Raw genomic sequence first — 25313 nt, forward strand, 5'->3', positions numbered from 1 at the left:
CTTAAATTTCAGAAAAACATGAGCAGGATTGAGTAGGTGGGAATTCCAGAGCAAGAATGCAAAGATGTCTCTAGCACTTGGGCTGGGAGTTGGCAAGTCTGATCTCTGGGTCCCATTTCCAGCTCTGCTACTGCCTGATTCTGTGACTTCAGAGAGAATGACACAAAATGCAAAACAAAACAATCCCTGCAGGACCCAATCAGCTCAGTAACTTTTGGCTAGCCTTTATGAATTCCTAACAGAGAGAATAAGCAAAGTGAAAYGAAGAGATGACATGAAGTGCAGGGAAATGGACGAAACCTTGACTGAATTGATGCTCATTGAAATCGCAAGATCTACTGAAATCAGAGAACAAAGTGTAACAAACACTCTGGAAAGGAGATATGATAAAATAAAGCGTGATTAAAAAAAGAAAGAGAAAATCTGGAAATTGAGTAAATGCAACTAATGGATTGGGATGAAATGAGGGCCTGTGAAAAAGACCAAAACTTTCCAAAATTAAGCAGCCTCCTTGCCAGGATCCACATGCAGCCATCACTCCAAGCCACAGGACAACATCAGGAATGCAGCAGGCAGGACCCTGCACACACACACCTCACTGAGTGCCAAGGATGTGCCTTAGAGGACACACAAAACACCCACATCTGTCACCGCTGGATGGGTGGCAACACATCCAGCACATACCCAGGGAAGACTCAAAATTCTGTATTTCTGTAAGGAAGGGTTGGGGTGCACATATAACCTTGGGGACATTAGGGTTAGTCATACAAGAGCATTTAGGAGTTTGATGCTTCAAACAGACATTTTGCAGGCGTCTAATATTGTGGTTTATCCATTGCACTGCTGGCATGGATCTTAATGAACAATTTACTGATTGTGAGCTAATTACATGCCATCAATAAATCAGTGAACCACTTTGATCCCTGTTTGATTTAATCCATGTTAAGTGAGCAGTTTGTCCCTGAAACCAGCATTCAAATGAAGTGCCACTGCAGGAAAAAACACAAAAGTCACTATTRCCTAAATAATTACCCTAAATAATTTTGTATGTCCCCAAACAACAACTCCTTTGTGGGCCACAAAATACAGGGAGARCTCCAGGGCAGACAGCATTTCCAGTCAGAACAGCTGTGCTCTCCAAATACACAGAGAAATCCAGGTTATCACTGGATTGCTGGAAATCATTATGCATGCAAACTATTTAAAGGTATTTGTATTTCTGTGCTCAATTTATAGAGTACTCTACAATGTTTGGGGGAGAGCCCATATTCTAATAAATAAAAAGCTAAACTCTGATGCAGTCATCATTGGGAAAAGTGCTTTTTAAGTACAATGTACCACCAAGAATCTTTGGAATCTTCTCAGTTTGAAACAACATCACTTTTGCATAGCAACAGCCATCATGCACAGTCTGCAGAGATGGATTTCAATGGATCTGTAATCCYATTACTGCTGATTTTATTTAAAAGATAACAAGAATGAAATTAGCAGGGAGATATAAAATAAATAGAAAAAAATAAAATCCAAATACATTTTAAACATAATCTTCTCCAGCGGGTCAAATTACTTATCTTGTCTATGCCTACCATTATGAGAGCAGTTTTGTGTTACACTGGTTTACTAATTGCCAGTCTCCCCACAAAATATTGACAAAACAAACCCAAAAACAACAAACATCAGAATATGCAGCACTGGTTTCTCAAGGGACTCATGTATGTGTTGATGCATGACTGAGACATGAATAATTCAGAATCTTCCCATCTGAAAACAGTTTTTTGCGTAACTAAGGTATAAAAACCCCCACATTCATTAAGAAAGATTAATAGCTACAACTGCAAATTCAGGGATTTCTTATTGTCATTAGACTTGGTGGTTAAAACATGAGTTTTATATAGGCAAGGGACAATTATCTCCTGTCCGTGCTCTGCATCATCTGAATAAATCACTCAGTAGCTTTTCCATAAAATGCATTTTAATGATACTGATCACTCAGGTGTGTCAAATTAAAAATGCACCACTCAAAATACCATTAGGGTAAACAGCTAAATAAACAGCTAAAAGGAAGCTTCTAATAAGCTACAGACAGCAAAATGCCATTTTGTKTCATACCCCTGATGAATTTGAGCAAATAGATGGTTCACAGGGACTTGCCCCGATCCAAAAGAAAATGCTTAGCAGGAGGGAGGAAAGGCAGTGGATCCTACARAATCCATCTTCTCTTCCACTAGGGATAGACATTGCTATTCTCTGCTTTCAGGAGACATCAGTAGATGGTGTGTGCTACCAAGTCCTACAGTGAACTTTGGCTARGCCAGGGCACTCATGGTTACCACAAGGATGCTGAAATTGGGATGGGGATGGAGGGGGAAGCAAGAAAGAGAAAATCCTCTGCATTGTTGTTTCTGTGGTGTCCTAAGTCCAGGAAACCATGCTGCATGCAGTTCAAGCAGATGCCAGCAAAGCCCTACAAAACTGCCTACTGTACTGTCATTTGAGAGTCAGCAAAGGATGATGTCCAATTATTAACTTTCAATATTTTTTATAGCAGAAAATGTGTTTATGCTTCCAAAGAGCAGCCTCTTCTAAGAAAAACAAAGTACCAAATCATAAATTAAATGYCCATAACCTTTTATAAGTGATTCCTCTATATTGAATGAGGTTAAATGAGCTTCATTAAAATGATTTTATGGACATATTTATTATTTGTATTTGAGGACTTTGTGCTCCTCTGCAGAGTCCACTAATGATAATAGGGCAATTCAATAAACATGCACTACYAAGCAAAATATATCAAGCCCAGCTATCAAAAGATCTCTGATGGTTGTGATTCTTAAATTGTATCCCAAAAATCTAAGGGCTGCCTGTGCCACTCCATCAGATTTTTAAGCTTGTAAATGCATTAGAAGAGCAACTGCTGAAAGCWGCTCAGGTTCCTCATGCCAGGTTGATTCTCTCTAAGCCCATTGCTGAAGTTTGAATTCATAACTGCTTCAGAAACGGCACAAACACTGATCGACAACTTACAGAGGTTCCTGTGTTCAAAGCAGAACATTATTCTGTAAAAGGTGAGAACTTTGGATAAKGCCAGTGATATCTGGGATTTGCTGCAGACATTTGTGGAGAATCAGTGTCGTCCTTACAGACCCTTGAARTTAAACTGCTGCAAGAGTCCCTGCAGATGCAGAAAAGGAGCCAAACACCTCTTTCTGTGCATGTGCAGCAAGACCTTCACAACCAAATACGTGTAAAGAGCTAGAGTGAATTTGACTGCAAATCTAAATAAAGCCTATGATCAACTCAACAGATCCCCTAGGAAAGTTTCTTTCTCCCAGTGAAGCTTTGAACCTTCTCCTTTGTAGGGTAAAGTACTCAGTTCAGCTCAGACACAGCCACCCAGCTGAGAGAGGGGCCACTCTTCTATGARCRGGGAATGGTGAATGTTCAAAGGATRAAACAAGCAGGAAACCAAAGAACTGCCACAAGGAAGCACCTCTYCCCATGACATTTGCTGTTTCATTGCTCTCTTCAGTCCTTTTAGTCCAGGTCTGCACAAAATAAGCCCATGGGCCAAGTATATCTTGCATCCACCAGTAAGACTATACTGTATTATGTTATAAATGATATTTCAAGAACACTGAATAATTTATATCAAGTATCACTTGTACTTCCAAATGCTAAGACATCAGAAGGCACTATTCCAGGATGAGAAATAATCACTGCATAAGTTGGAGAGAGCTGTTCCCCTTAGGCAAAATATTAGCTACCAAAAATATAAGTGAGATCTTCAAGTTCCTCCAAATGTTTTCAACTTGCAAAATCAGAAAAGCTCATGCTATGAAGTCAATAGTGAAGCTCACATTCCAACCATTCCAATACTTAATTGGTCTTCAAAGACTGTATATATATATATATATATAGAGAGAGAGAGAGAGAGAGAGAGAGAGATGATGATGATACAAAGTCAGTATTAGGGAAAAATAAGTTAACTTCGGCTAACTTAAAATTATCCAATAAAAATGCTGCATCTGGGAGACAAAATTCATTATAGAGGGAAACATTCTCATATTGCAGCAAGGGGAAATAGGGATYTTACACAGAATACATTTGGTAACAAGATTATAAAATGTTTTTCAGTAAGGAGGGTGTTCAGTCCTTGCACTTTAGATCTCCTAGCTTCAATATTTATGCAGGAATATCCTTTTACACTTTTATACTTTTCTTGGTATGGAAATCCACACTAGGCTTTTGATTCAGTCAAAAAATCATTTYCCATTTAATACAACAAGTTGTTTCAAAGGATGGAATTTTTAGATTAAATTTTCTAGCATAGAATAGAATATTGTTGATATTTCTTTCAGTGGCCTTTCTTATTCTAGATCCATTAATGTTTTTTGTTGACACACTCAATTTTAGGGATCAAAGAAGTACAGAGTACCCCGAAAGAAGTCTCTACTATCTCTACATAAATCTTCATTTCCAACATTGCCTTAAACAAACTTTTACACTAGAATGGCTGACTGCATAATTACCATTTAATTATCAGATGAMACAAACCAGACACCTCAGAGGCCCTTTCTTTGATGGCCTTGCTGGTTTAATAGCATTGCATCCTACCCAGCTGCCATGTGACGTGCAAAAGCTGCTGGAGTAGAACTCCACAGTGGTAGCACCTTCAGGTTCTGACACAAACACAGCTTTAATCTATTCATTTATACAGCACAGAGCTTGTTAAAATAGTTTGGTGTTTGGAGYTGGTATAAATTTAACTCGTGGTGCAATTTTTAAAATTACAATTTYCCCCAGTAGATTGCTTCAAAGAGGAGTGGTAAATTGATAAGATTCCTTCTGAACTTCTGCACTAATAAAATAAATATTTAATTGGAAAACATTTTGCAATTTCTTTCTSTTTTCAAAAATCAATGCACATTTAGGACTGTTATTCAGTGAACTCAATTATATTTATTACTGGAGTACCCATGAGGATTATTACCATGCTCTGCTCTCCTGATAATTACAGTGTAGTTACACATGGAAACCTAACACATGCCCGAGTCAGGCTGCAGGTCAGATGCCAACAATATATAAATATTTGTCAGTAATTCATTAATATACTTCTCAGCTACATAACAATTTCTTCATCTTAAATTCTAGTAAAATGTGCTTCAACCAACACTGTGTTTCCCTAAGATGTTTGTTACAAAAACATTCCTCACAAGCAGTTGTTTATCAATCCACTCATCAGCAGTCAGCRGCTTCCTCCTGAAACTCTGAATGTTGACAGAGAATTGACTCAAACTTCACAACTTCATTGACTTCAATCCCTGACTTGATAAATTTCAAAAGCTTCCTGTTAACACAGGGCACACCACTACAAAACACAATTAAATCTGAAATCCTGAGTTGCTAATCCCCAGCAATGCTGGGGTTAGATCTTGAAAACAACAAACTTGATGGAAGGGCTGTGCCCTGGCCTACGAGTCCTTAAGCATTAATAAACATAAATATGATTCTGAAAATATTGCAAACAAATTGCCCTTAAAACGAAGAAGATATGGAAAAAAGTTGAACTATTTCTATAACTCCTCTTAAGCATTTTAAGAAAACATCATGTAATGCAAAACCATCCAGTGGGAGAATGTTCAAAGACATGAACTGAGATATACTAAGAGTCAAAATTAGGCTTCTAAAATCAGTATTCAAATTATTTTTCTTCAATGTAACCTTCCCAGTGGCACGAAGTAGTAAATATGATCCGATTCAYAGGCATTTAGTGATAAATAATAAACCAGAAGCTTAAAATACTGCAACATAGTACTGAATATGCACTTTTGAGATGTGATCAACACAACGGCAGAGTTAGGGCCAGAGAAACYACAGAAACAAAGAGGARCTGGTTAAAATGCTCTTGACACCACACAGAAAARGTATCATTGTTCATCTTATTTAGAACCAGGTAACAGGCTAAGAACAGGTGTCAACCCCTGAGTCAATAATTATTGTATATATAAGATAGACCACATACTWTCACCTAAAAATGATAAAAATGTAATAAAAAAGTATAGTTTTCAATGATCTCCAGGTTCTGTTGCTTTCCTATACCTTAAAGCTAAATTCTGCCTTTCTATAATCCAAGCAAATCAAGGAAGAAATCATCAATTAATTTTTGAGTCAGAAACTTGATAGTTGCTCAAAGCAGCCATCCCTACTGTTTTTACTGATCTCCAAATTCAACATGTGCTACGCGCAGCCTTATGAATCACCTTGTTATTTTCTAAAGCAGCTCAGCTTTAATCACCATTTCACAAAGCAGCAAAGTGACAGGATGTTCTGGATCCCTCACCAGTGGAAGTGGGCACTGGAKGCAAACACCACTGACGAGCTGTGACTCAGGATCCCAGCTGATGTCAGATGGAACACAGAGCAGGGGAGCCCTTGCCAGCAAGGTGCTGAATCAAAAATTCAGATTAATAACTGTCAGTGCCCAAACTTTCCTCTTTCCATCTGTCAAACAGACCACAGTGAAAAGGAAATCAGGGTTACCACACCTCTGTCTTGCTGTTAGCCATTAAAAGAACCATTCAGGTGGATTTTTTTGGCTTGGATTTTAAGAAAGCCTATGAAAATGCATCCAGGGAGCACAGAGGATATGCCCACTGTACTCCTAAGTACTTATAGTAGCAAATTATATAACCAAAGCATTGCAACTTTCTTCAGGTAAAGACTTAAACTCATTGTAATGAGTAAATATTTAAACTCTGAAATAGCTATTTTCATATGGGAAACAGAATAAATAATACAATTAGAAAAATAGTTATATCGTGTCAAATTTTCTACTACCACAAAACAATAATTAAAGCTTTGAAATTCAYTTACAAATACTGAAGAAAAACAGACCTGACGCTTTTTAATCAGAATAATACCATCAGCTTAAGGAAGAAGTTAAATACCAGAATGGCAGACTTCCAGGATGGAAACAGYAGGCTTTAGTTCAATTTTTCAGGAAAATAAAGTTATTTTAGCTTTAAAATAAGTYAAAGGGAAGTTGTGTACCACACAGTAAGGCCTACACAAAAATAGAGACAACCTGCTTCATTCTCAGCACAGTCCCCCAGAACAAGAAGCCCTCAGAGAAAGCCAACATGTCACAGATGTCACCTGAACAGTGACTGCAGTCCAGCTTATGCTGGTAGCCTGTTTTTAATTTTTTTTTTTTTTTATTTTAGATGCACACCACTTGAACGGCAATTTTGCTGAATGTAGTGCTGGTGGCAGGATATGCCAGTGTACAATACAGAATGAAAACATGATGCTTTTTCCCACAGGTAGGAAAGTCAAGGTTRCTGTGCACAGGATAGGAAAAGGACCTGTCTTTATTTTTATCTACATTAAATTGTTTAGAAGTGAATACATTCATTTTCAACAAAGATCTTCTTCTCATCATTTTCTTATCAACCCCCACTGCCCCTCCTGGCAGAATTCCACTCTGTATCATTAGTACTTCCATTAAAAAATAATACAGATTTATTTTAATTCCATTAACTCAATGCTCATTATAACTCACAGGAAATCAGCTTCAGGAGCAGAATTTGCTTTTTCCCTTTTCAGAACTCTTCCTTTCAGACACTGTTAACACAATAGCATTGCCCCAGTACTGCTGTAGAGTCCTTCTAAGCCCTAACCTTTGTCCTTCCAGAGAGCAAGAAGCAAAAATGTTTTTCTAAGTAGCCATTAGATTTCTCCTAAAATAAGAATGGGAACACAAGAGACAATAGAGACATAAAGCTGTTATTTTAGAGACATAAAGCACTGTTAAATGTGATTGTGGCAAATGAAGGGTTAGGTTTTGTTCTTCTACTTGGAACTGACCACCACTGGACCYGAACACAGCAAGATTAACAAATATTTCACCTACAGAAAACCATATTCACACTGGAGATTCCATCCTAGCAATCAAAGGCAGAAAACATCCCAGAAGGGCCATACGAGCCAAGGGGAATATKTTCTAATGGGAAAAATCATATATTCCTTGCAATCAATAATCCTGTTACCAAATTCTGAACCTAAGGAARAATCCTACAAAACCACTCCTGAGGCCAGGAGTTTCATCCCTATCTACTGGAATTCTGAACAACCTTGGGTTGTTTTTTTTTTTTAAACAGATGAAGCTAAAAGCAGGAAATTCAACAAAAACACATACAACTGCTTCTAAACCTCCTTCAAGATCCCAAGTACATTCTTCTGTATTTCTGTGCTTTCTATAACTATCTAGCACAGTCACTTTTGCCTAAAACTGGAGGAATTCTGCACCATATTCTACTATATCAACACTTAAAAAAATGCATTCTTTCCCGAAAATCTCAAAGCCAAAGCTTAGAAATACAAAAATTACACCAGTCATTTAAAGTTCTAATTTCTATTTAATTTCCAATTCTTCATCTTAAATCAGAATTACTAGAGCCAAGTACAGTCCTCAAAGTATATGTGCAACATGGCGACAAAAAAAGTTAAGTGCCTTACCAGCACCAGAACTGGAAAGTGAATTCAGATTTTCCTAAAGCCATGAACTTTTTTGCAAGTCAAATTCTTCCTAGCTATTGGTGTTGCCCTGGATTTCTACAGATTACAGTGAAGATAATGAATACCAAGAATACCCCAAACAGAACTCCTTTATCAACATCTTCTGCTGAGCCATGGCCTTGACATTCCTTATCTTAAGTTCATCAGCATCACAAGACACACGTGGTAGCACACAAATGCAAAAATCCATTCTGACTGAAGTTACACAAGTGAAATCAAGGCAGATGTGTTTTTGGGAGCAGAAGTGCTACACAGCATCATTAATGGGATACATTTTATTAACTCCCCTGTGTTTTACCTAACCTAGTGAAAACATGCATACACATGCAAAAAGAGCTGAGAAAAGAGATTATGTCTGGGTCTAAAAGGTCTCCTTGCCCTGGGTAGTAACTCATCTTTTTTGCAGTTCTCTCTTCCAGCCCAGACCACCAGGAGAGGAGATGCCCACCATTTCCATTCCTTCCTAACTGTACTCCAGACATGGACACATTCAAATTGAAGATGAAATTTGCTCCTTTTCGGAATGAAACTGCTTTGCAACTGTGAAACTGCCTGTAAAGGACAGGTAGCAGTATCACTYCTTAAACTACAGTTAACTGCAGATTCTGTCACCTGAATAACAGTTAAATGGATTCATTACAAGTAAAGGTCAGCTCCTCATGAGGCATCTACTTCTCATGAATAACCTATTTATGCTTGTATGAGAAATTAAAACAAAACAGAACTGAATACCAGAAGCTCCAGAAAACTCAATTCTTCACCTTCAAAAGTGTATTCCTTCCAACGATTTTTGAGTGTTTCAAAGCCTGACAGTGTAGGACACTCCTGAATAAAATCAGTGTTGTATCATTACCTTCCATAAGCACCTTCGCTTCCTGTGCCAAGCAGCAAGGGAACTGACTGTGGTGCTCAAGAGTGCAAGCCTGGTTTTATATCCATTTTCCCTCAGCTCCCTCAGATCTCCTGAGAGCTTTCATGGTCTGGAACTGAGAACATGCTTTTAGAAGCACTGCATCCCCTCAAAGTAATTCCCCATTTCATGGTACTTAGCAAGACCCACGTAGTTTGCATTCTTGATTAAAGCCACAGTATCTGCATGCTTATGTTTAGCTATTTGTATTAGATTTTTAAACCAATMTGTTAGTCCTGCAGCTTCTTTGCAACCCAGTTGTGCAATCTGTTTTCCCACGTGTCCTCTAAAATGTAGGGCAGGATGAGGGAATATCACCTCCCTGTTTATGAAGCAGTCTGCTGCCRAGTTTGATGGGTTTTACCCTGGATGATCCTCTTAAGGGTCTGTTTTCACTTGCATTTAGCACTGATATCACTGGATCCCATCCCTTCTTTCCAACTGGAACACATCTGACTTCTTCAATTATAGGAAAGCCAAAGAATCCTCAGGCCCAACTACATTAAAACTGACATTAAAAGAAAGGCTGATTGTGCTCACCTCTGTACAATAGCACAGTAAAACCAAGAACACACAAAAACACCTTTGAAGACACTCAAGTCATCTGCCCACATGATGATCAGACAACCCTTTGGCTTTTTCTCGTGCCAGAGATGCCGAGCTTTGCCAGTGCCCATGAGAGCAGCAAAGACACTGGGACTGACAACAGAACTTTGTGACACATGGGACACTGAAGCCTTCCCAGGATTAACCTGCAGACCCCACAGATGCAATGCTAGCACGTAATCTTCCATCCTTCAATATTCCATGTGTCTTCCCTACTTCCCATTCACATCCTCAAATGCTGACTATGCCACACGAGCCTGCAGTAGCTGTAAAGATAAAGCCAGACAACAATTCTTTTGTAGCTCTTCCTCAAATCATCTACCTGAAGTTCCTCTCCATGGCAGGCACTGGATTAACAAATATAACAGGCTCAAGAAAGAACACMCTGTGACAGAAACATGTCCTTTGAACAAGTGAGGTGCATTTTATTTTGAAAAATTGATTTCATCAKTTATAAGCATTGTGTGTCTTAATTTTTAAATGAACTTCATGCAGCACTTGGGGTGTTTTTTAATGTTGTTTAAATCAACACTGTATTTAGCAAACCTTTTTTCCTGTACTACAGAGGCTGGTTTATTATTTTGACTTGTTTTTCTCACAAAAGCAAAACGTAACAAGGTTTTTTACTGCTCGGCAGAAACCTGCATTGCAGCAGGAAGCYTATGCAGAAAATGTGCTCAGTACCCAGCCAGGGTAACAAATCACTAACTCACTAAACTCCAGTGTGCCCAACAGTCACTGCAGAACAGCATTTATCTCACAGTGAACTCTGAGGAGAGATAAAGTGAAACTTCATATGCACAAAGCTGTTTATTATGGTTCTAAGGCAACATGGAAATACTGACTATTCTATAACAGGTGAGTACAAACTTCCAGCCACCTAAGAAATCCATCAGGGACACCATTCTGCTTGACAGTGYTCATGCTGGCAGACTTCCTTAGCCTTCATAAATGGCTTTTTGCTTAATTCTTCAGCTACAATRGTTAGGGAGACATCCTCCAACACCACTGCAATCTCCAGGGACACACATGCTGTACTTAATCTGATCCATTAGACTCCCATTTCATTTCCCTGTCTTATGCCCTGGAAAATATTCACAATTCAGTTCCAAACTAGCAGCAGATTCTTACTCAATGCAGTAGTGAATGCAGTGACCAATCTGTCTATACATTCTGTGAATAATGTAACTCACCTAGTTTTAGACTGCCACACCTGAGCCAGCCAAACATCAAATGTCTGTTCAACTCTTGGCAAAAAAAGGAAAGAAGCCAAAGTAGAAAAGAAAAAAGAGGAAAACAATTGGTAACTTCACTGACTCCAACTGCACTTTTGATGCAGCTGTCAAACCTTACGTTTGAACTACAGACTGCTGAGCTTTGTTACAAAAACCTCCAGCGCTCAGTTTTTCCCAAAAAGAGAAAAAGTACACGCAACAAACCTAGCATAGCCCCACAAAAAATAACATCAGACATGAAAAGTTACCCTGAACATTGGGTCAAACAGATACCTAAAATAATAGGCTCTTTCTCAAGAGCCAAGGCCTCATTAATGTGTTCCTGACAACTGTCAACAGTTAAAACCATCTTACTTGCTGCTCAAAGATATTTTTAATTTTTTTTAATTGCCACCCTCTGTAATGATCTCTTCCTTGTTCTCAAAAACTTCATGCACATAGAACTCAAGGCAGGTTATTTCCTAATGTTCTCCTGTCCTTTTTATTTCTCAGTGGTACTCATTTGCCAGCAGTTTCAAGTTGTGAAAGTTCTTTCCATCTGGCCAACAAAAATGGTAACTCAGAGAGAGCAAAYGCAAGCTTGCCAGCACTGAAAAACCAATGTTAATAACATTTACCTTTCTCTACCACCTACAAAAGGGGGAAGAAAAAAAAAAGCAGAAAAAAAGGAGATTTAAGCCCCTAAGTATGTAGAGGCCCTGCACAAAGTGAAGCTATTCCACCAACAGACACCAATCCACACAACTGCCCAACCCTCTCTTACTCTGAATTGTCTCTAAATTTTTCCAGCTCATCAGTAASTGGGTTAAATGCATCACCAAAATACATCAGGAGTAACACCACGTTCCTCAAAACCCACCAGCCCAAAACACATCACTCAACTGTGAAGTTACCACTGCACAGGCATCAAGAAGTCAAAYCCATCTAAATGCACTCAGTCACAACTGTTGCAGCATTAGAACCTCTGTGACAGTGAAACAGCTTTCACAAGTTAAACCACAACAAACTATGGAAATTACCCCACGAGTCAGAAGGTCTAATACTGAAAGGGAGCAGCCAGCAATACCTTCCTACTACTGCACATACAAAATTCAGAGCGTGTTGTCATTCTGAAAGRCTTAGGATGCATATAAATGTGTCAGCTACTATATAGCAAAACACTCCAGTTCTTGGCAGARAAATCAGTTACCTTTTCATTTATCAAAGCCTGATGTGTGCAGATGGAGAACAAGCTTATGGCAGTAAAATCATTTTCCCAAAGCCACAAAGAAAGCTTGGGCTATGCCCAGGATTAGAACAGTCCCTGGAGCAAATTCTTGGCCCAACCTAACAGGATCTGAGTTACTGTTAATTCACCTTTATTTCTCAGTGTGTAAAAATGCTTGTAAGAGTTAAAACAGACTGCCTTAAGCAAATATTTTCTCACAAAAGTAGAAACAAGGTACTACCAAAAACCATGGAAATGCTAAACAGAGGTGTAATTCTGAAAACACCTCATCTAGYACAAGTTCATCCTATCATTTGCCATATATTTTAGGGACTGATGCTCATTTGTTTCAAATTGAAATAAACCCATGGAAAGCAAAAAAATCTATGGCATCCAACTGAAGATCTGTCCCTATAAATTACCTTAAGTGCGTTCAGGAGATTTCAAGCCTAAAGGTTCCATAAGCCATTAAACATTACTTGAAACATCATCCCTTAAATCACTGTCTTGTTTTCATCCACCAGATGTTTCCCAGCAGGGAAATGTACACACAATAACCCAATGAGTATCGCTTAGCAGGAGAGTAACAGGAAATTTCCCTTAGAGTAGGGTTTACTCAAGTGGCAGGACTCAAAATACAAAAATTGGATCCTTTTCCTGCCCACTTCTCAGTATCAGATATTTGTGGGTTTGGTGTTTTGACACATTCACAGGCAGTAACTGCGGGTTTCCCCAGCCAGAACTCACATGGTAAAGGCCTTGTAACCATGCTTTTCACCTCTTTAACTAAAAATACTTATAATTTAATTTGCTGACCTATTTTTTCATGGCTAGAGAGAATTGTTAAACAACCTCTCCTYCCCTCGTTGCAGGCAATTGCACACAGAAATATCGAGTCATGCTAAATGGAAAGGAGCCACAGTTTACCATTAGTTTTTAATGTGCCACAAAAATGAGCAGATGAATTGGCTCTTTGGGGTGCTGTTAGTTCCACACAGTTAGACATTACAGCYTGACACACGTTAGCCACAGCAGCAATAGCAGTGCCTATCAATTTGGGAGGTGCACAACAATCCTGCGGGCACACACACGGCCCTGTTTCGCACAACAAGCTGAGACTGATGCCTTACATCTGTCYCTCTCACTCCTGGCAGCACGCTCCAGCACACATGCAAATTGATCCCCATAAACCAGTGCTGTTCAGGCTGTCTCRGGCTGTTGAGCAGTTTTCTCACAACCCCTGAGCCGTGTATTGAGGAAGTGATCTGCCACCCCTGCAGTCACCATCAGTTTTGTCCCTGGCTTCAGTGGTGCTGGCCAGGCCTGATGTGGTTACTTGGCTCTGCCCTGTGCTTTMCATGGACCTGTTACCAACATTTAATCACACTAAATGTGAATTTAACATCAACATTTCAAGTATACCTTAACCCATCGTTCCCTGCCAGAATGGGAATACATGGAGATACTTTTATTTTCSCCTGCTATTCATCCCAGCTGGCACTGCAGGCTGCATTTCCATTCTATTAAATTTCCCACTGAAGGATAATAAATCTTTCTTCTAAAATTTTTCTTTTCAGAGCCTGGGGAAATACTGTCATTCTTTGGTCATTAAAAAGTTGCATTAAAGAATGTGATCTGTGGACAATGCACTTAGATGTGTATTTTCTTCACTTTGATATATTAAAAAGATACATTATACTTAACAGTTCCTMGAAGCATAGTCTTTAATGGCAGAAGACAAACAATCCTCATATATGATGAGAAAACTTCATTTAGGATTCAGCCAAGGATCCTGATCTGCAGTAGATGTTACTTGTTCTCAGCATCACACCTGGCACAAAAATGGTTCAGAGATCTCTCCAGAAAGGAGAGTTTGAGGTGCAAGTGCCAAAAGCCACTTATTCTGCAACAGTTCCTGGAAGGCAGATGCCTCTTGTCTACCTATTTTTATGGTATCTGTCAGACTATCCCACTTCCTCTGCAGTTCYTCTGTCTAGCAAAATACCAGCTGGTTATTTCTGGTCATTCTTCTTTCACTAAGCAMTGACTAATCTGCTTCTTCGAACTCTGAAGATAACTTCTGTGTCCCTTTTTCTGCAGTATCCAGAGATAAAAGAACGGTAATGGGTCATACATACACAGGAGCTCTTTATGGTTTCTCTGGAGAGGACTGCTTTGCAAATGAAGTTTCGTGTCCACTAAAAGTTATCTTGTTTTTCCCAATCTCCAGATTTTCATTTTCAGTCTTTGKTTTCTCACCCAGCACTACCACAGCTTCACGTCCAGCAGAAAGGCACGGAGCTGCTGGGACTACAGGCTAAAGAACAAGTATTTTTTATGTGATTATTTTTCTAAGACCTCCTACAGGTTTACAAAAATTACTCATTTACAAACAAAATTCGATACTGAAAAAGTACTAAAATCTAACAAATTTCGACTTTCAATGAAAGGAACTCAAACACTGTTACTGAAAAATCACAGAGAATAAGTGCCAAAAAGGAAACACCAAGCCCTATCAAGCTCCTCRGTAAAGCAAAATTTTTGAATGTTATTAAAAAATTAAATCAGGTACAAGTTTACATTTTGTGTCTTGTATTTTGTTATATGCTAAGTTCAAAAACACRAACATTTCAAAACTTCTGGCAGAAGAAAACCTAAGGAGAAGAAAGGTGTGCACTTATTTTCATTACTTCCACTGCTGCCCATGAATTTTGAATTCAGTAGCGCTTTAAAAACTCACAAAAATCAAACAATAAGGTCATACCACACTATGAATATTAAACATATATTTTCTGTYATTAATATTGATTTTCAGCTCCATATACAAAGATTACAAGTTCACCTTTGCCAATAAGCAAAGAAGTGATTTTTTTTAAAGGGAGAGCAAAGAAAATATGAAATTATCTATGAAAATCAAATTCCACTGGTATAKCAGGGATTCATAAGGAAATCTGTAAACACTTCCATGCCTTTGCACAAGCCTGCAGCAGCCGAGGTGCTGCTTTATGGAACTGATACTACAGTGTTTGATTGAAAATACATTTTGCTTTTCASATTGCAGTGATGGTCCTTCAAAGGGCAGGGGTACACCCACTTATGTGATGCAGCAAACGCAGCAAAAACAACAACTGAGACCTGTACTAGAGAATCACTTCTTTTCAATTTTATACTTAAAATTCAAGCAGYTTTTTTATGGACAACAGTTAACACCAATCACATGCAATAAACATAATATTACCTTTATTTTTTCCCCAAGTACTCCATCTGCTTTTAGCCAAGATACACGTTTTTCATTCACAACAAGCTGTAGGGCTGAAGAGCACATCATTCCCACACCASCCAGTTATCACCACCTGGCCTGCCTAAAACCCTCCCCACTCAGTGATTAAATCTTTTCCCACAGGAAAAATTAACCCTCTACCTACACCTGTCTCGAATGGCACAGTGTAATTCTCTCAGGGATAGGAGTAGGATCCATGACATCCATACCACTACTTACCAGTAATTACACCTAGTTATTTACACTTGTTTGTATATTGCACCTTACTACAAAACTGTATCCTCTCATCTGAGCAGAGATCTGATGGCAAAACTGAAAACCAAATTTCTCCTGCTATAATTTAAATATATATTCCACATTTTATATAACACAAATATTAATTCATTCGAAGGACTCTAAATATTGCAGTAAACAGACCTATTTCAGTCTTTTGCACACAAAATAAACCCCAACTAAAYCTTGGACTGGAAAAAGMAAACAAYAAAAGAAAAAYTGTGATTATTACACTAAATAGCCCAGACAATGTACTAGCATGTTCCTCACTCTTCATGAAGTCCTGTTATAGCACCAGTTTCCATCAATAGTATCATCCTATTTCAATTTCCAAAATTTTTGGGATGATMTCCTCTCATGAGAAAGGAATAAGTACTTAACACAAGGAATGATTAAATTGCARTTTTCTAATACATAAATACAACAGGCTGTGATGCTTTAAAGGTTAGCATTTAAACACAAGCTCAGCTGTTTTAAATAAACTTCCACCACTGCAATAATTTTTTAATTGTTAGCTGTTCARATACATTATTTCATTATATAGCTTGCTCTAGATTTTGCAGACTTCCACCATCACTTTGCCTGCCAGCTAAGGAAAAGATTTCATGAAGTGTGAAGCACTGCAGATTTTAGACCCACACTTCTGCTCAACAGCTATCAGTCTTGAACTTGGCATCCATATGTTATTTTCTCCTCCCAAGAAAGTCACTTAGAGCTTTGAATGCCTGGAAAAAAAATAGACAGGCCCTTACCAGCCTCTCATTTCATTTTCAGTGAATGAAAATTGCATTTTGCTGTTATTAAGTACCAACTGACCTACACAAAAGRCTGTCTTCTGCCAGGGCTGCACAGGCAATGGATTTTTTTGTCCTTTAGATTTTATGTGTAACATGGTTAGGACYAAACTCTATTTTCGACTGTAGTGGTGCAGCTGTAACGAGGATAACAGGGAAGCACAAGAGCCACCAATATCAGAACTCTACCTTGGGAATTTGAGTTCCATATTTCATTAACGCTTCTGTGAGACCACAGCCCTGGAGCATCTGTCTTTTTGTAGCTGATGTAATTAAACACCCTGAGAAACATGCAAAATGAGGGATCTGCATATTATCACTGAGGAGCTTTATTCTGTATTTAGTCTTTGCTTGGTCTTAAGTGTTTGCATGGAATTGTGACTTTAAATTAATTTTCCGAATAAATGTAATGTGCTCTACTGAAAAGGAAAAAAAAAAATCTTAAAAAAAAATCTCTTCTCAAGTCTTTAGGAGTGAGAAATGCAACTCTGTATAATTCCTGGAAGGGAAGACACAAAGACCAAGACTTTTCAAACCGTGTCCTAGAGAGTTCTGTTTAGGTTCTCAGATGAGATATTCTAAACCCAGCCTGAGTGCCGAATGCCCRTCATTTGTCTGAAATTCAGTGACCTTTAAAGAATTAAATACCCAAACTAAAGAGCCTCAGAAGCAAGAACCTTCCCCTACAGTTTTTTTATTAGTAGCGTTATTATGATTCACAGCTGTGCCCAGGGTGTACTAAGTATTGTGCAAACATCAGGGAAAGCCCATGTACATTTAATTTTTCAAGCATGAATAGGAACGGGCCACTGAGAAAATGATATATTCATCAATAAATTAATRTAGTCACTGCCCATCTGAGCTGTCTGAGCAGTTGTCTGAGATGAGGGATGACAGATTTACATCAGTACATCCACATGTGAGCACCCAGAGGACAGCACCTTCAACTGCTCAGTGTTTCTCCCACACAACTTCATTTGCATGCACCAGAGTGGAGGAAAACCAGTCATGTCTTACAGCTAACCCAAATGAGACTTTATGACTCAATGTAGTCATTCCAATGACAAAAGTGGACCTGGATACACAATTTCTACCTTTGTTGGCATTTATGACTGTTTGAATATGAATTAGCATAACACATTAATCTGAAAGCAAGACCTACCCTGAAATTTGTAAGCATATGCACCACACATTCCAGACAAAATGCCTTTCAGTATGTGGAAGCYCACTATGATAAATCATTTTTCAGCAATTCATTCTGAAAAACAAGTAGTTTTTAATATAAAATCAGAATGTCAGCGTCTGCATTTACATTTAATATCTTATCCATGGGCCAATAGCTAATCCTGTAAAATACTCCTACTTGCAGAATTCCACCTACAGAGTTTCCACCTGAGATTCCATACAGATAAATGGAATTCACCTTCTCCAAATACCAGCACCACTTTMCTACAGCACACTAAACACTTACCAGGATCTGACCTTTTGCTGCACTTGGGCTCTCTGTTATTTTTGTGCAGCCAAACCTCACCTGTGCCYGTGAGGTTTGCACCCACCTGGCTGCACCCACCCAGCACTCAGCAAACAGCCCTGGGACAGGCTGCCTGCAGCCCTTCACAAAGCTCACATTYACAAACCCACACATTCCAAATCTTCTCTCAGTCCCTGACTACAAAGAAAGCCTTCAGTGAACAATTTGGTCTATACATTGTTGTGATGTATTGATASGACTCCTCCATTCACTGTGAAGCAATTTTGGCTAATCAAATCAGGAAGATGAATGAGCACGCTGCTTTCTGTGAATCACAAGTCTACACTGGACAAAAAATACGAGACAGAATGAGCTTGTTCTCTGCTTTGACAATATTATCAGAGATTAGCTGCCTGAGCAGAAACTGAACTGCAACAGCAGAGGCTATATTTGTATATTTCTTCAAAATTATGCTTTAGTAACATAAATGTCAAGGAACTAAGAATAATGGGTTTCAAAACACCAGAGTTCCRTTCCACCTGTTCTCTATTATGATGGTTAAACTAGGCTGAGTATGAACACAATACTGAAGCTACAGAAAGAAATAATAGTTGTTATTATGAAATTACTGCAGCCTGATACTACACAGATATACACTGCCAAAAAAAAAAAAAGGTTCATATTCTGTTATTATTCTTTTCTTATATTACTGTAATCCAGAAACAATTATATTTAAATTATTATTCTGGTACTTACTTGGGGTGCTAAGGAATAATTTAATGTTCATTTTAATAACTTCTATCATGCTCAGACCCTGTTTATGACTATACATTTATAACAATATAAATCCACTCTTGATGAGAATTCTACAAGCATGCACATTTCAGGCAGCATYGGAATGAAGAGCAAAATTAATTTATTCACCAGGCATTTGATTAACATTTGATCATAAAAGTATCACACAAAACAACAGTGTCAGAATATTYTGAGCATCTAATTTTCAACCACTAAAGATGATACACAGGGCTCCACTGGCCTCCGGGATCTTACACATTTATGTCCATAAAGATTTTACCAAAGCCTTGGGCAATTCCAGGCTGGAGAGCAACACCTGCAACATCCCCCAGAGCCATGAGASCACAGCAGTTACAGGAGCTGCGTTAGAGACAGCAGCTGGAACTTCCAAATGGTCTTTCACAAGTACAGCATTTCTGCAGTAAAATTAAGTTTATTAAGTACTTGATAGCWCGAGATCTGTTCTTGCAGCTAAGTGGAAAAGCTGATTTCACGGTCTGAGTCCTGCCTGTCAATATTAGTGAGTGAAAGCTGACAACTTCATTTTCCCTGAAGCTGTCATTCTGCTCCATACCCACCCAGCCTAGTCCAGCTTTCCAAACCCAGAGACCACACACAGCCTGATGCAGACATCAGCATTTCACCTCCTGAGTTACAGCATTTATGGCTACTAAATAGCCCAATCCAGAGAGAGTAAATGCCACATGCCTGTTTTGTAGCAAATAAATGACATGTATATTCTTATGCCATGGTTTGAACTTCTGCACCTTTAAATACGCTGTACACAGGTTCTTTCTGATAGTAAATCTAACATACAGAGATCAGAGCAGTGAGGATGTTATCACTCTCTACAACTCTCTGAAAGRAGGTTGGAGTGAGGTGRGAGTCGCTCTCTTCTCCCAGGCAACAAGTGACAGGATGAGAAGATGGCCTTAAGTTGTKCCAAGGGAAGCTTAGATTAGATATTAGAAGAAACTCATTCTCTGAAAGRGTGGTCAGGCACTGGAACAGGCTGCACAGAGAACTGGTGGGATCAATCTTCTCTGGAAGTGTTCAAAAAACATGTGAATGTGGCATTTAGGGACACGGTTTAGTCACAAAAGGTGGCAGTGCTGGGTTAATGATTGGACTTGATGATCTTAAGAAGTCTTTTCCAACCTTAAAATTTTAAGCTTCTGTGATCTCAAGCCTTATTTGCCACAGAACACTGATAAGGAAACAACTTTATGTATTCAGATCAACACGAGGCTTTGCGATCTCTTTCAAAATTACCAGGTGAAAGATCAGAGCACAACTAAGGCAGCACCTCAATCCCACCAAAAGGAAACACCTCATACCTGCCAAGATAAACCACTCCAACATACTGTAATTCTGGCAAAACAGTGTTGGAGGCAACTTGACWAGCCTTGAAAGGAAGGACAGGGAGTGGACCATAAAAAAGGAGAGGAGRTCTAGTTACATACCCTTGGTTGGAAAAGGAAGCTCCTGAACCTCTTCCCTGCTCTCCACTCCCCTCAGCATTTTCCTGCCTTTCACATCTTCCAATGCTTCAACTACAGTTATCAAATATCAGTTCCCTGGCCTACTATCTTCACTGTATCATGTGAGTTACCCCTGCAAGAAAGTATTTTTGAGCCTATAAGGTGATAAAACAGAAATTTAAATGAAGAATTCATAAGGGAAACAGGAATAACAGGGAGAATAGTCAGTGTAGCTCAACARTTAGCAAAACAGGTCCCCATTTTTCAGTGAAACGGAACATCAGGGCTGTATTTCTAACACTTCACCATTACAGACAGGAGGTAAAATGGAAAGAGGATGCTTTAAATAGCAGTTGTTCACAAAGAATTGTCAGTGTCAGATACCCCAAAAGTGRCAACTAGACATTTATATCAAACAGGCAGCAAACTCTGGTCACCTGGCATCTCTCCCAACTCATGGATTGGCTAGAGGAACCCGCTAAAAGGACAGCACAGAGGAAGAGGGCAGCCAGTGTGAGGTGATAAAATGAGCAGGACTTCTGAAACAGCATGCAGAAAGCGTAGTGATCCCAGAAGTCACTGTATTTTCTTCAAAGATTTTTAATAGTAACCATGACAAGCCCTGGCAATGCTTTTGCAGCATGCAAGTTAACTGCCAGCTACTTATTAGGAGATTCCATACAGATTTCAGGTGTATCTGTGTGCCGATTCCTCTTTAACTCTTTATAAATTTAGCCTCAGCAAACTATGAGGAAAGATACATTCCAAAAACATATAATTAGTCTGYTATTGATTTCACTGCCTATGCCCTCCAGCTGAATAAGCTGCCACAGTATATCCAGACGGGGATTACATTTTTTGTTGTTTGTTTGTTTGTTTCTCTAAACTCCACCAGAGTGCCAAAAATAAGAAAAAGGAGGGGAAAATCAGCCTAAATAATCTTTTTAAAATGCTTTTAAAGATCATTTTAAAAGACATGGTTTTACCTATATTACACTTAATTCTTGCAACTCTGACGAATCAAAATATAAAATAAAATTAAGCCATATCRCAGAGGTCTCTGAACTCTAGCGTTAATGGGCAACGAGGTTATTCTGGTAACATAGTGTTTATGTTGCTTCAGTAGCAAAGACAGAYCACTGTATTTCCATGAAGCAGAACAAAATGGAAACTTGTTTCACYCTCTTGTTAAAATTCAAATTCTTCACAGTGTCAGATTCTGCTTTCAAGTGTCCCTTTCCTTTTTTCTTATTTCTGAACCAAGTCATTTTACCTGCGTTTCCATATAAATTGCTCTGAGTAATAAATGTCGAGTTTTCAGAGACCATTTGGTCAGATTTTAATAACCTCTCCTGGGAGCTGACACCAACTTCCAGCAGCAGGTCACACAATGCAGATTAGAATAACAAAAGACATGCTGCTGTGATTCCAAAAAAAAAAAAAAAAAAAAAAAAAAAGGGGGGGGAGGAATAATAAAAGTCTGTCTTTATCAAGCCTAAGAATGATGTTTTGAGACTTCTTTAATGTCTCCTGGACAGAGCCTTCCTTTTGTTTGTATACATGCATAAATTCAATGATTTCTGATTTTGCCTTCCTTAAAACAGAGAATGTGCCACTGCAAAGATTTCATTCCAGATTCTATGTTTCATTTTGTCTCTGATGTGTTACTTAATTGCCCAAGAGAGGAAGCTTGTGCTTTACTTGAACTAAAATTTGTATTTACACAATGTTGTGTAATAAAAGAAATATATTTCATTTTTTTCTATATAAAARTGTTTTGGTTTTAGTTTGGATTTTTTTTTCCCTCTCAAATTATTTGTTTAAAGTTAAACAGAAAAATGCCATGGAACTTACAGAAAAAGACTGGTTAAAAAAGAAATTGGAATTTTTCTTCCAGATTAGCATTGTCATAGGTTATCTGTCAGTGTAACACAGATAAATTATATATTACTCCCTTACAATTCACTATTCTTTATTATAGCATTCCCTCTACAAATCCCAAGCGGATTAAGACTTGTCATATTTGACCTCTTTGGTAAAAGGCAATCTMCTGCATAATGATTTTTACACCATTCTCCAAAATTAACAGTTCCACTTGTATAAATGCTAGCAGGAATCAACATCTCCTGTTTCTTTCTCCGACCTTCAACAGCCCTATACTCTGCAGAAAAAAATCAACAGTTTTACTAATTTATAAGCACCATGCAGACACAGGCAGTCTAGAGAGAAACCTCTTTAGCTGTTGCAAAGAAAGAAAAAGAAAAACATGAGAAGGCTTCCACAAAGAAASAAATTCTGAGAGACCAAAAGAAAAAAAAACAAAAAGGAAGAGGTGTGAAGATTTAAAATATTCCCAATACTCACTGAAAGCAGCCACTGCAAGAGCCAGTGTGACAATAATGGAGACCCAGGAAACCCACAATGCCTTCTTTCTGTAGCTCTGAGCTTCATGAGGTTTTAGCCTTGTACTGCTTTCTAGTAAACCTGACAAGCAACAAGCAAAGAATGTATGAACAATGCATTGCTCCTTTTAAAAACACAGCTGTGTTAGTTCAGCCCTAGAACATGCATTTACATTCTATATCACACACAGAAGCAAGACAGAATCAAATCCTGCTCACGTTATTAAGGTGAAGAGAATGAGGCCACCAGAAACATGTGAGTAAGCGAGAAGAGCACACACAAGCTGTTTGGGTTCCACAAAGAAAGACCCACACATGAATCACCCAAAAAGAGCACTGCATTGTGTTATGGAGATCCCCAAATCATGTATTTGACACAAGAAATGGCTCAGTCCTATACTCACTCAGATCAAAACTTGTCTCAGAATTTGAGGAGCCTGGGGATAATTAACAGAGAAGAACCCGTGCTCATCAGTCATGCAGAGTAAGCTCCTCACACACGGGGATACACTGCATGTATTGATCATCAAAGGACAAGTGGGCACACCTCACAGTCAAAGCTATCGCAGCTGGAAAAGCCTCTTGGAGCATCCTGGCCTTCATTTGGGGTAAGAACACTTTCCCAGCTAGAACTAACTGAASAACCAATTCTGTCCTTGCTGCAATCAGTGCAGAAGTCTGTTGAACACTGTTTTTTCCCTTTTTTTATGGTTTCAATCAGTGGAAGTCTTTTGTCCACTGATTTTAAATCACAGAACACAGGTTAAACACAAAATTAACAACATACTTCGGTTTTTATTCCTTCCATCTGAGTCTTAAACTACTTCTAATATGCATGCAGAATTTTACCTATTTCCCTTCTGTACATCCCATTCTGATACTTTTATGTTTAGTACATTCATCTAATTTGAAATATGCATTTTCTCACCATCAAGTTTGAGCTCAAATCTGCTTAACTGGAGAGAAAACATGATGGCTTTAAATTTCTTAATGAATTACTCCAGAAGATGTGGGTGGTTCCTCTCAGATGATGTGCACTTTTCAGAGAGATTTGTCTGCACTGAGAGCATTGAACTGAGCCACGGGTTTAACAGCACAACTTTCAGTAGCTTCTCTAAGGAACAGGGGCTCTGGCATACTCAGCACCAGATAAAAACAGAAGAGTTTAAGCTGTTGCTGTCCTCACCTTCCCCAGTTTTCTCTCTATTGCTATCACCACTTTCAAGGCAGGGATACCTCATCTGGTTCTCAGTGTGCTCCTGAATCCACACTGMGTTTGACCAACTTTATTAACCTTAACAGATATTAATTTCAACTGACTGTAATACACTGGCTGAAAAACTGCAATGGTTTTRGAATCAATTCAGGGCTGAATCAGACATCTCTGCCTCGGGGGCAGCAATGTGTCAGCAGAGGGGCAGGCATCCAGGGGCAGGCAAATTTGAGCCATCAGATTTTATTCTGCCACATGGAGTCTGTTAGAATTACTGGTTCTAATCCTGGCATAATTGGTGGGATTCATGCTGTCTTGGAAAAATTCTTCGTGCTTTTTACACCTCCCTTACAATAAAACAGAGAGAGTTTCTTCATGGGAGTTCTGAAAGGCACTCTGAGAATTTCATGCTTGTACTGTATTTTTAGAAAATCTTAAATATTATCACACTTTGTGCTACACACTCCYCCCTTCATGAATGGGAAAGAATCTACAAACTTGCATGGACCAGGCCCTATACTGAAAYGATGTTTATTTCTTATTATGTGCAYCCTTTGTCTTTCTAATCCATGAAAACTGATAGATATRACTGCAAAAGGTTTGAATCTTTTACTGATAGTGCTGCACAGTTATTTCTCACATGCCTGCTTTCATTTCTGTGAAGAATTTTTTTTTTCACATATGTTTGGCCTATCTTTTGCTACTATATATAACGATGTACAGCTTAATTGCTGACTGATATGAGGTAATTTAGCACCTCAAAACAGAGGGGAGATTTCTACTGATATAACCATAGAGAAAACACATTATCTCACCCCTCCTGTCCCCTCCCCAAACCAAGGATTTTAAATAATGGCCCAAATCTTGTTGGAATGGAAAGCAAAGGTTTTCCCAGCCAGTTTCRGCTCTCAATATTTCAAACCTCAAATAAACACAGATCAGAATGACAGATATCCTCACCTGTTTCTTTCTTTAAAGACACCTTTTAATTCATGGCTACAGCTCACTATTACCTGGGCAGTCCAACATRCATRGCTGATACAAATCAAACRAYATCCTAATTAAACTG

The 25313-nt window shown here is 38.6% G+C and overlaps 1 protein-coding gene across 2 annotated transcripts in view; it reads right to left on the bottom strand.

Moving 5' to 3' along the window:
* The window catches only part of TMEM163 (transmembrane protein 163), an 84985-nt gene that overhangs the window by 56558 nt on the left and 3114 nt on the right, over positions 1-25313 (bottom strand). The window contains exon 2 of one of the 2 annotated variants that reach the window (XM_057366542.1): positions 22994-23113. The exons of the other annotated variant lie outside the window; for it this stretch is intronic. Within the exon in view, the coding sequence (XP_057222525.1) occupies positions 22994-23113 (120 nt within the window). The remainder of the gene's footprint in view (positions 1-22993; positions 23114-25313) is intronic. 2 annotated transcript variants of the gene reach the window in all.

This window comes from Malurus melanocephalus, unplaced genomic scaffold (assembly GCF_030028575.1).
Source record: "Malurus melanocephalus ecotype Western Australia unplaced genomic scaffold, MMel_1.1 scaffold_67, whole genome shotgun sequence".
Lineage (NCBI taxonomy): Eukaryota > Metazoa > Chordata > Aves > Passeriformes > Maluridae > Malurus > Malurus melanocephalus.